This window comes from Mustela erminea, chromosome 17 (assembly GCF_009829155.1).
Source record: "Mustela erminea isolate mMusErm1 chromosome 17, mMusErm1.Pri, whole genome shotgun sequence".
In the NCBI taxonomy this organism is placed as follows: Eukaryota; Metazoa; Chordata; class Mammalia; order Carnivora; family Mustelidae; genus Mustela; species Mustela erminea.
Window position 1 is genome coordinate 65,282,614 of NC_045630.1, and position 12,389 is coordinate 65,295,002.

Sequence of the window (12,389 nt, forward strand, 5' to 3'; positions counted from 1 at the left end):
TTGGCCCCTTCCCCTTCCTGCACCAGAGCCCGGGCGGCTCCCGGAAGGGCCAACTAAGGGAGTTAGATCTGGGCTCTCCTGCCGCAGTCCTTCGGTGACCAAGGCCCAGGCACCAGGGAATGGGTTGCTGGGGCGGGGGGTTGCGGAACACCCCTGCCTGAGAAAGGCCATCTAAACTGGCCGTCACCCCATGTCCGGACACATCTGGAAGAAACTGTCCCTTCAATGTCCCTGAGACCCCACCAGAGCCTTTTCCCTGCAGCATGGAACTTTGCCCCCGTCTTGATGGGAGACATTTACCAGTTTGTGGAGGCAGCCGAATCTGGGAGGGGGGAACTGTGGGGAAAAGAGGAAATGGGGAATGGAGAAGTGGGAAGGCCAAGAGTCAGACAAGGGGGTGGAGATGAACAGGAAAAACTGGCAAGAACGGAGGAGACTCACAGAGAGCTGTAGGGTTAACGCACGTTCTCAACTTCTCCAACAAAGCGAAAGACGGGAAGATACCGAGAAAGACACATCAGAGGTTTGGGCAGAGGGGCCAGAAGGCGGCTACTTTATTCTAATTCCTCCTTTTCTAGTACATGCACAGAAAGCCTGATGGCTGAGTTTCTGCAGGTGTGCGCGCACACACACGCACACACACACACGCACAGAGCCCCTTTCCAGGATGGCTGGGCTCCGAGAAGGAAGCAGACAGGCAGGGGTACCGGACGCTGTTCCCCGGCTCACCGATCCACTTCTCCAAACACAATATCTTGGGTACCTAAGAGATCAGCAGGAGGAGGGAAAAAAAGTGGTATCACCAAAAATCCAGAACTCGCTCCTGTGCCCGGCAGACCGAGGATCTGAGTCTGTGCCCACAGTCTCTGACCAGAAGTGTTCAGTCTCTGCCCCCGTCAGAGCCCCAAACCCCCTCATCTGCAGCCTCTCGGCCACACAACAGGCCTCATACCTATGATGGCAACAACATCCGCCAGCATGTGTCCCTTCGACATCTTGTCCAAACCAGCCTGGAGGGATGGGGACAGGGTCCGGCGCGATGAGCAGAAGGTCATCAGAATCCCACCCGAGGTCCCTAATGACTGATTCGTTCAGTGGAGAGAGAACCCCTGGGGTTGGTTCTTACCAGGTGGGCAAAACCTGGAGCCTTGATCTTGCACCGGTAAGGGCGGCTGCTGCCATCGGACACGAGGTACACCCCAAACTCTCCCTGTCCGAGAAGAAGGTCGGCTGCCTCCGTTAACAGGAAGACTTTTCTCTGCCAACAAAGCCTCTCTCTTCTCCCGCAGGTCCTCCCTCTCGCCGACGACGGCTCACCTGTCTCCAGCCCCCAGTGCCCCGGCTGCCCGTTCCGTCCCCAGCTCTCCTCACCTTAGGAGCCTCGATGGCAGTGTACGTGGCCCCCGGGGGGACTTGGTAGCCCTCCGTGTACAGCTTGAAGTGATGGATCAGTGACTCCATGGAAGTCTGGGGAGAGGGGAAGCGAGCAGCAGTGAGCCAGATCCCGGTGTCTCCCAGCCCCTCCCGCAGCGCGGGAAATTCCCGCCCCCCCCCCCCGGGGGGGAGACTAAAACCCATGCCGTGAACGGAGGTAGCTTCGGAGGTGAAGACTCCCGCAGTGAATTCTTTCAAAAAGGAAAACTGAGAAGTGGGGTGTAACCGAGGACACTGCCCCCTCGCTGCGGGCCCTTCTCCCTTCTCTCAGCCCCCGAGCCAACCTTCATCTCTGCTCGCTTAGGCGGAGAAACTTTGGCATCATCGACCTTGATCTCCCCGGGAGGCATCTTGTTCAGACACTGCGAGATGATGCGAAGGGACTGGCGCATCTCCTCCACCCGACACAGGTACCTGAAGGGGTCGGAGCAGGAGAGGGGCTGTCGGAGCTGCCGTGAGGCAGAGAAGGAGGCAAGGCATCCCTTCCCCGGCCCAGAGCACTGGCTGACTTGCTCCCTCCCTCTTTCCTCCTAGGGCGGCATCTCTGCCCGGCTTGGCCACCCAGGTAAAACCTCTCGTCTTCTGGCTCTGGTGTGGCTCCTGCCCCAAGTGCCCTCCCGATCTTCTCGGCCCATGTCCCGCGGTCCTCCCCTCTTAGACACTTCTTGGACTCTAGAACGGGGGAGAGTCAAATTGACTCAAAAAGAAAACAGAAGGGACACCTGGGTGGCTCGGTGAGTTAAGCCTCTGCCTTCAGCTCAGGTCATGGTCTCAGGGTCCTGGGATCGAGCCCCGCATGGGGCTCTCTGCTCAGTGGGGAGCCTGCTTCCTCTCTCTCTCTGCCTGCCTCTCTGCCTACTTGTGATCTCTGTCAAATAAATAAATAAAATCTTAAAAAAAAAAAACAAAGAAAGAAAACAGAAGCCAATCTTATTCAGGAATGGAATGTGAAGCTTAGAGCTTAGTGGAAAGAGCACGGGGTCGGGAGGACTCTGGTCTCAACCACCACCAACAGGACAACCCCAGGCTGATCTCGAACATCTAGGCCTCAGCTTTCTCAGCTACAAAAATGCAGCCCAAACTAGTTCCATCTAAGAGATGATGCTAAGTGAGGGTAAAAAAAGATGGCTTTAGAAAATCACCTAGCTTGACACAACAGCTCCAATAGCTTTTGGAAAATTCGGGAATACAGAAAGTAGCCAAGAAAAAAGCCATACAGGAGAAAACAGCTGGAAGACGAGCGGAGAAGATCTGGCCTTACCTATCATAGCAGTCCCCTCGAGAGCCAATAGGGACATCGAAGTCCACCTGGTCATAAACATCGTAGGGCTGGGTCTTCCGCAGGTCCCACTGGATGCCCGAGCCCCGGAGCATCACTCCGCTGGAGAACGACACAGGAACAAGGGTCCCTTTCCTCGAACCAGGAAAGGAGGCGCTCTCTCTTCCTCAGTCTCCCCTTTCCCTCCAGGCGCGGGGTCTGGGCTCAGAGCAAGGCACGGACGGCGCCACACCTTCCCCAAACCAAGGTATCAGGCTGGACCCCCCCCAGGCGCAGAAGTCACATTCCTCTCACCTAAACCCATAATTAAGTGCATCTTCGGCAGTCACAACCCCAATGTCCACTGTCCGATTCCGCCAGATCCTGTTGTTCGTCAGCATCTGTTGGTCGGGGAAACCGGGCATGAACGCTCGCCCTCAAACCCGTCAGAGGCCGCTGGCGTCTTTACAACCAGGACTAAGACCCCATGAACCTTTCTTGAGGGGAAGAGAGGGATTTTCCCCTCCAGCTCCTGGCTCCTATCTTACCTCTTCCAACTCATCAACCCGAAGAGAGAAATTCTTAGAAAACTCATAAATGTCATCCAGAAGCCCAAGGGGTAGGTCCTAAGAGCCAAATGGAGAAGAGTAGTGAGCGGGACTCCGCCTCTGCGTGCCCAACGTACAGGGTCAGCGGTTCCATCAGCCCACACTGCCCTCCAGTGGCCACAGGGGATACAGGCGCCGGCTGGAAGGTTAGGGAAGGCAGGGGCTCAGGCTCACCTGGTGCACGCCTCCTGGGCGGACGTAGGCGGCATGCATCCGGGCCCCAGACACGCGCTCGTAGAATTCAAACATCTTGATAGGACATACTGGGAATTAGTGACAAAGTCCTGGGCCCCAAATCCAACAATGTGCTGGTCCACCCCCCTGCCCCCTGCCTTCTGGTGCCCACCCAACCCCTCACAACACTGGGTTCCTTAAGAACAGAACCCCAGTTTGGGGCGCCTGGGTGGCTCAGTCAACTGCACATCTGCCTTCAGCTCAGGTCATGATCTCAGGGTCCAGGGATTAAGCTCTGCTTCTCTCTCTCCCTCTGCCTGTTGCTTCCCCCTACTTGTGCTCTCTGACAAATAAATAAAATCTTTTTTTTTTTTTTTTTTTTTTTTAAAGATTTTATTTATTTAGGAGTCCCCAAGTGGCTCAGTAGGTTAAGCTTCTGCCTTCGGCTCCGGTCACGGTCTCATGGTCCTGGGATCAAGCCCCACATGGGGCTCTCTGCTCAGCAGGGAGGAGCCTGCCTGCCTCTCTACCTACTTGTGATCTCACTCTCTGTCAAATAAATAAACAAAATCTTAAAAAAAAAAAGATTTTATTTATTTGAGAGAGAGATCACAAGTAGACAGAGAGGCAGATGGAGAAAGAGGGGGAAGCAGCCTCCCCACTGAGCAGAGAGCCTGATACGGGGCTCAATCCTAGGAGCCTGGGGCCATAACCTGAGTCAAAGGTAGAGGCTTAACCTACTGAGCTGCCCAGGAGCTCCAATAAATAAAAATCTTAAAAAAATAAAAATTAAAAAAGAGGGGTGCCTGGGTGGCTCAGTGGGTTAAGGCCTCTGCCTTCAGCTCAGGTCATGGTCCCAGGGTATTGGGATAGAGCCCGGAATAAGGCTCTCTGCTCAGCTAGGAGCCTGCTTAAAAAAAAAAAGAAAGAACACAACCCAAGTTAAGAAGACCTCCTTCCTCTCACTATTCTATGTTCTCTCTCCTTTTAATTTTGTCTCCTTCAAGAACCTTCTCCATTTCTTGTACCCCCTGCCTATCCTCTCCTCCTTCTCTTACCTTCTCCCTCTCTTCAAACATCCAGAAGAAAGGGGTCATGGCCCCAATGTCCAGGGCATGGGTTGTCACAGCCATAATGTGGTTCAAAAGCCGCGTGATTTCTCCAAACAGCACTGCGCACAGGGAGGGACAAGGAGAGAAGGATATAGGAGCCGAGGAACGACGCCGACACGGTGGTTGTGCGCAGTCTGGGGTCTGCGTACTAAGCTTGGGGTTGATAATCCCAAGCCAGGCAATGGCCAGGGAGGGCCACGGGCAGGGCTGCGGCTTTACCTCGGATCCACTGCGCCCGGGGCGGAGGCTGGATGTTGAGCAGCTTCTCCACGGCCAGTGAGTAGGCCTGCTCGTTGCACATCATGGACACGTAGTCCAGCCGGTCAAAGTACGGAAGGGCCTGGGAAGAGGCAAGAACCGGGGTCACCCGTGTGGGGCCAGGAGCCCCCAGCAGCCTGCGCGTGCACTGCTGTCCGCTGGCTCCGGAGTCCGTGCTGCCTAAGGCCTTCCAGGCCCCAGAGCGAAGCAGGCAGCATCCTCCCGCCAGCTGTACACGCGGGGAGTGTTTACAAACGAGCTCTCTGAAGGGGCGGGAGGGAACCGTGATGTGCCGCGTGTGCCGGTTTCCACGGGGAAGATCCACGCGGCGGGGCCCGCTCTCAGTACTTCTGCAAAGCGGACCCAGTGACGGCACCGCAGAGCACAGCAAATGGAAGTAAGAAAGGGATAAGCTCTGAGGACTTCCTACCTCGGCCCTTGACAGAATTTATTAAATAGTGAGCTCACATAATTTACAACTTGTGATCACGGCTGTTGAACAACGGCTCACAAATCCCCACACCCGCCCTCGCGGGCCAGCGGGAGCTGCTCCAGAGCACCTCGGCCGCGTCCGTCTCACACGAGACGGCCCCTGTGAGGCAGTGAGGGAGAGAGGTGACCAGTCTGAGCAGTAACCGGGTGGGAGCGAGGGACTGATGGAAGACAGAGCCCTGAGAAGGGCTGCATTGGCTTCTAGTCAGGGAGAAAATGGTGCTTTCTCAGAATGCCAAGAAAGCTACTCAAGCCGCCTGCCCAACAGGCTTCAGCTTCCAGGAAGGAGGCGGGGCTGGGACTCCCGTCTTTGGGACAGCCAGTTCTTGCCCTGATGTCACTGTGACATGGGTTAACGCCGCAAGCTGCGGCTCCATACTCCGGGACCAGACACCAGTCCTGCCTGGACTCTCTGCAGCCATCACGTCTGCGTCAGCCGCGTCTACCCTACCCTCATCACCCTCTGTGAGCAAGACCTTTCTTCGTGACAGTAAGAAAAAACTTCAGATGCCTGTCCCTGCTCCAATTCCTTCCCATCTGACCCTCACCACTCGGGTCACAGAGCTCTCCTCAAAACGGCACGCTGCCACAAACTCCCTACCGGTCACTGTGACTCACGGAGTGTTTGGAAAACAGACCAGGGACCGCCGGAAGATACAAGAATCGGCTGTTACTCCTAAGGAGCTGACGTCTCTTGCCGCTTCCCCTGTCCCTGGGGACACCGGCTTTGACGTACTAGCTCGATGTAAGAGCAGGGAAACTGAGGCACTAGAGAAAGGGTAAAGGGGCCAGCCAAAAGCCATCTGGAGCAAAGCTGTGGGTGTTCCAGCTGCCAAACACTCCTGCTGGGTAAACCACATCTGGATGGACTGATGAACTGCGGTCACACGCCCCTGGCACGTCCCCATCTCCCAACCAAGACCGTCCTCATGTCCTCAACGCCCTCCGCCCCTGGGGCTTTGGGGGCAACGAACTGGCAAAGCGCCAGGCATCCCCGGGGCCCGTGAGCAGGCCCCCGCGCACCCCCACACCTGCAGATAGGTCTTGTATTCAATGAGCTTCTCGGTGCCTCGGTGCAGCAGGCCAATGTGGGGGTCGCACTTCCGCACCATCTCCCCGCTCAGCTCCATCACGAGCCGCAGGACTCCGTGGGCGGCTGGGTGCTGCGGCCCAAAGTTCAGGGTCAGGTTTGTCACCATTGTGTCCTTTGGAGGGTCCACATCTGAGAAGTGGGAAAGAGTTCAGAGCCAAATGGTAATTCCCTAGAGAGCCCCCAAGAGACAGCAGGAAAAGGGGAGGAAGATCTAAATTTCCTGACAAGAGGGACCACGCATGAACCTTCCTCTTTCCGTGTCTCCCAGATACCTTTTTAAATACGGTAATACTGGGGCCCCTGGGTGCCCCAGTTGGTTAAGCAGCTAACTCTTTTTTTTTTTTTTTTAAGATTTTATTTATTTATTTGACAGATCACAAGTAGGCAGAGAGGCAGGAAGAAAGAGAGTGGGGAGCAGGTTCCCTGCTGAGTAAAGAACCCGATGCGGGGCTTGATCCCAGGAGCCTGAGCCAAAGGCAGAGGCTTTAACCCACTGAGCCACCCAGGCGCCCCAAGCAGCTAACTCTTGCTTTTGGCTCAGGTCATGATCTCAGGGTCCTGGGATCAAGCCCTGAGTTGGGCCTGCACTCTGCAGAGTCTGTGTAAGGATTCTCTCTCTCGGGGTGCCTGGGTGGTTCAGTGGGTTAAAGCCTCTGCCTTCAGCTCGGGTCATGATCCCAAGATCCTGGGATCGAGCCTCACGTCGGGCTCTCTGCTCAGCAGGGAGCCTGTTTCCTCCTCTCTCTGCCTGCCTGCCTGTCTACTTGTGATCTCTGTCTGTCCGATAAGTAAATAAAATCTTTAAAAAAAAAAAAAATTCTCTTTCTTCCTCTGCCCGTCCCCCACACACGTGCACGCATGCAAATAAATAAGTCTTTAAAAGAAAATAAAGATGACAGTACTAATAACATTCATATAGTCCTTACTATGTCCCAAGCACTACTCTAAGCCCTTCACTGATTTTAATTAACTTAATTCCCCTAACAACCACACGAGTAGTAGGTACTATTATTATCCTCATTTTATTGGTGAAGCTGAAGCCAGAGAGAATAAATGACTTCCCAGAGAGCAGGCAAGTGGCAGAGTCAGGACTGATCTCAACGTGTTCAGCTCCACAGTCCACATTCTTAACCCTAACGATCCACTCCAAATCTATCTGATGAATGCCCAACCAATCAGGAAATGTGCACTTAATTCTGACTACTACCGAATGGCAACGTTTACCCTCAAAAAGCATACAGTTTAATTGGGAAATAAGTCCGTGGGAGGAACGGGTAACAGAGGCCAAATGTACAAGTTACCAAATAAGTGGCTCAGCTGTCAAGAATTTAAAGGAAGAGAGGAACGCTGTGAAGACTTGGAGGCAGGATGAGAGGAGGTTCTTTAAAAACAGGGCATGGGAATGACTCAAACAGGTAGACAGGAGAGCCTTCCCACGCTATGCAATCAACAAAGGTCAAACCTGGGGAACAGGGACGTCTCTGTGGAGCTCCTTCTGTGCCAAGAAGCAGAAGATGAGTGTGGGCAGACAGGAGGGGCTAGTGTTTCAATTATCGGTATCAATAACCACACTTACAGCAGACTTCCCATGGGCCGGTCACTACACTAACTGGTTCTGATGGTTATGATCCCATTTAACCCTTACAGTGATGCTACGAAACAGGCACTTCATTCGCCGGTAAACGGGAGAGCAGAGAACTGAAACCAGAGTTTAACTTTTCAACCAAAATTCTTCACCAGGGGCTCTGGAGTCAGACGGACCCAAGTACAAAGCCATGTATGTGTCCTTGATCAAGTTTTGATCTCCCTGCACCACGATTTTCTCAAGAGTAGCATAACACTAGTCTCACTCTCATGGAGTTGTTGAGAGAACTAGGTGAAATAATGCCTATCAAACGGGTATGTGGTTAAATACCCGGCCACTGTTACTATTAGATTTTTGAAAAGTAATGGAAACTCTTCTGAAGGTTTCTGAGCAAGAGAATGAAGGCCATGGTAAAATGGTGTTTGGGGAAGATGGGGGTGATTACACTGTGCTGCAAAGCTGGCGGGGGACCAGATCAGGGGCAGGAACCCAGTGAGGAGACGCCTGAGTAACTAAGGTCTAGTACAAAATAGATCTGACCAAGAAAGGACAAGATGGTCCGATGTGGAACATTATAAAAGAATCTGCATGGTTTGGTGACTTCTTGGACTTAAGGAGGACAAGAGAGAAAAAAAGAGCCAAAGGTAACTAAAATGTTTCATTCCTGAGAAATTAAGGAAAACGTGGGTACCACTGATCAAAATCAAAAAGTCACAAGGAAGAACTACTTTTAATGGGAAAAAATACTTCATAGTCTGGAAGACTGCATTTGGGTACCACTGGGAAAAAACACGTTTTCTACCAAAGGAAGACGGAAATACATTGAACCTCTGGAAAAAGCTGAAGCTAAAAATATCAGTCTGGTAGGGACCTCCAAAAGCTGACGAGGACCTACTCTTTTTCTCCTGGAACATTCTTCTTTTCCTTCTCTACTGACAAACACCTGCCCTATTATCGGTGTTACTGTGTGTTGAAGTGCTGGTGGAAGAAGCAAAAAGGACAAGGGCCCAAACTGGCCTTGCCATCGAGTTCAAGAACACTCAGAAATCAGCTTAGGGCAAGGCTGGGTGTGAGTCGGGGCAGGGGCTCTGGGAACTCACCATTCCAAGGTGGAGGCTTCCAGTGGGCGGTTTCTTTGGTGGGGTACATGACAGCTCCCCCAAACTGCTCTGCCCACTCCACATCTGGCTGCCACTGCCGAGCACCTCTGTGGAGTTAAAGACAGATCCTAGACACAGGGCCTCAACAGTGGTTGGTTTCTGTGTCCCCGTTCACTCTCTGGTGGACCCAGGGAAGGGTCCCGCGGATGCCCCAATGCCAAGTCACTGGCACACAGTGTAGCTTTAGCAGAACAAGCTGGAACTCCAGAATTTCCATTCCTACTAACAACTTATTGAAATCCCTACACCCATCACCCCCACGCATGCAAGGCTGGGGGTCCCAGCTCCTTCAACTTCTCACCGCATTCTTATTTCCACCTGGGGCATTATGAATGCAAGCAAGGTGTGTATTCAAGGGCAACCCAAGACGAAGAGGTGTGCGGTGCCGGTGCCGGTGCAGGGGCGGGGGGAGGGGCATGACTCCTTGGCTCAGCCCGGGTGAGACCTGAGTGTCGTTCTGGGGACCAGCGTGGGGGGGGGGGGGCACGTGGGGAAGGTATCTGCGTTTGTGTTCCTCCTTGAACTCCAGGAGTGCTTCCCTCTTCTCGTTTAAGGAGACTTCACCAGCTACACGCCACCCATGACGACATTCGGGAGCAGCAGGGCACAAGGGGAAGGTGACACTATCACTAACGTTCGGGAGCAGGACCCCCCCCCCCAGCTGATTTCACCCCTCTTCCCTCCCTCGGCCGGAGCGGACGCCACTGCATGCTGGAGCCCCGGACAGCAGGCGTGGGCGAGGGGTCACAGGCCTGGGTCATTCTTTCCTAGGGGGGTCACAAGGCCCGCGGAGGCGCCGGACCCCAGAAATCCTGGCGTCGGGGGCTACGCGTCGAGGGCCGCCGGGAGTCTCACCTGCTGGGCTGCACCGGCAGCCGGCCCCCGGCTCCGGGCCGCAGCGCCTGGGCCGCGACGCCCCGGAGGCTGCGCAGAGCCCTCAGCGCCGCCATCTTGCCCCGCCGCGGACTGCGGGAAGGAGAACGGGCGGAAGTGCCTCCCGCGCGCCCCCTGGCGGCGTCCCGCGGATGGGCGCCACGGGGCCGCCGTCCTGGCAGCTGGCGGGGCCGCGGCCGCCACGAGCCGACAGCATCCGGGGTCCGCGCCGAGGCTCCGCTCTCGCTCTCGGAGCGGCGGCCGCGCACGGTGCTCGCCGCTCGTGGCGGACTCGCCGAGGCGGGAGCCGGAGCAAGTCGCGGCTCCCGCGGGGCCCGGCGCTCGGCTCCCCGCCCCCTGCCCGAGCCGCGCTCCGGGTGGCGGCGTCGGAGCCCGGCCCTCCCGGGACAGCCAGCCCCAGGCTTTGCCAAAAGATTGGGAGCGGACAGAGCCAGCTCATTTCCAGATGGCCCGAACGGGCTCGCGAACGGGGACCCGAGCGCGGCGGGGCGGGTCTGAGAGCGCCCGCCAAACCAAAACGAAAGAGGAGCACGCCAAGGCCACCAGCATTGGAGCGGGCTGCTGGGTGCGGAGCAGCCGCCTCAGCCCAGATGGGGAGAGGAGGTCCCCTCTGGGTGACCCTGATGTCTGCCAGGTTTCCAGAAGCTACAGAAGCGCCCTTAGAGATGTTTCATTCCCTACTTCCGGCCTGGGTCAAGTCCTCTTTTCCCTCCTGTCTTTCTGACCCTGGCCAGTGGCATCGCATGGGAACGCCGTGCCTCCAGGAGTCTGATCCCAATTCTGCATGGAAGAGACCTCGAGTTTTGCAGCTTTGGAGGCTAGTTCCAGCTCGCTCCCTGCGCCTTCCAGCCCAGCTCCAGCTGGGCCACCCGTTGAGTTTGCACAGGCCTCCCACTCTGAGCCTGGAAAGAGGCCGGTCCCCAGATTCCCCCCCGCCCCCCACCAACGGGGTCCCTGAGACAGCCCACCAGCAGTGCTGCAGGGTGGGGCAGACAGACCAGGAAAGTGGCAGAGACAGGGAATTCTTAGCTGTGAAGAAAGAGGGGAAAGCCAGACTTCGAGCCTGGGAGTTGACCTAATGGGAACCGTCCCAAAGGGTGGGGCCACATCCCTGGCTGTGGGAACCGACTGGGACCCGGGATGGACTGGGCAGCCCCCACAGCCAGGCAGAGGCTCTGCCTCCCTGTCTCCCTCACTCCCCCCACCCTTTCCCTGAGCCTGCCCTCCCTCTGTAGCTGGAACGCAATGAAGCAGTGAACGAGATGAGGGGGCAGGGCGATGCTGGAGGTGAGGGAACTGCATTTATTTGCCTTAATGCAGCCTCGGAGAAGTCAGGATAGAGCCTGAGCTGCTTGGCCCTGGAGGCAACTTGAGCTGGGATACTGGGGTGAGGGCTCCTGGGGGGCTACCTAGGACACTGCATCTTTTGTGCCTTCTCCCTGTGGCCGACACCCCCACACACTGCTGCTGTGACTCTAAGGCCCTTTGTCTTTCACTGCTTAGTCACCCGCTTTGTCCTCATCTCAGATGGGGGGTTGGAAAGGGGCAGTGAGAGTCCTCTGGTGATAGCTCCTCTTGGCCCTGCCCCTCCTGGTCTCCTGTCCTTTGTCTGACTCCCGCAGCCCCAGCCCCCTCCAGAGTTAGGACCAGAGTCAGGGCACATGGTGGGTCAAGAGGTGGTCTGGCCATGGTGGGCAGTTCAGGAAGTGGTGGGCATCGGGGGCAGGTAGTCACGACCTGAGCAGGAAGGGAGGGGGAAAGGAAGCATTCCTGCGGATATGATCTGGGAGACAGGAGGTGACAAGGCAGAGAATGGGTAGAGGAATGGGGGTAGGGGCAGGTGATGTGCCTCTGGGAAAGGAAAGGGACCGCTGACTGCATTCTCTTTCCTGGGGATATCCTGGGGAAAGGAGTGGCCGTGGCATGGAGTGGGCAGAAATTGCTTCTACTTCTGTACCCTTAACTTCTTTATCTCGAGCGTCTACCCCCAAGACCTCTCTGCTGAGTTCTCTCCCATCCAGAACCCAATCAAGGGAATCCTTTGGCTTCCTTCTCCCACCACTGTCTCTGCCTTCTTAGACACTCTCCCCACCTCGGGCACTGGGTTCCCATTTTTCAGGACTCTGATTTCCCTGAATACACAGGGCAGCCTCCACCTTTGCCGCGTCCCATGGGGAATGAGAAATAAAAAATCACTAGATATTCCAGGAACGACTGTGTTCTCAGGGCAAGGTGGGGCCAAAGGAGGGAGCCAGGTGGGGATTCCCTAGGATGGACTGACTTTCCTTGCAGCTGGGTTCCTAAGAGAACAAGTCTTTCTG

At 55.7% G+C, this 12,389-nt stretch overlaps 1 protein-coding gene across 1 annotated transcript; it reads right to left on the reverse strand.

The window, feature by feature from the left end:
- Positions 1-524: 524 nt before the first annotated feature.
- NDUFS2 (NADH:ubiquinone oxidoreductase core subunit S2) lies at positions 525-10,145 on the reverse strand. Its single transcript, XM_032317974.1, has 14 exons — positions 10,030-10,145; positions 9,115-9,221; positions 6,368-6,558; positions 4,806-4,926; positions 4,533-4,645; positions 3,475-3,549; positions 3,241-3,318; positions 3,008-3,093; positions 2,696-2,815; positions 1,719-1,848; positions 1,372-1,467; positions 1,127-1,210; positions 953-1,010; positions 525-763 (listed from the first exon to the last, which is right to left on the reverse strand). The coding sequence occupies exons 1-14, from the start codon at positions 10,122-10,124 to the stop codon at positions 726-728; spliced, it is 1,392 nt and encodes a 463-aa protein (XP_032173865.1). The 5' UTR covers positions 10,125-10,145; the 3' UTR covers positions 525-725.
- Between the last annotated feature and the right edge of the window lie 2,244 nt (positions 10,146-12,389).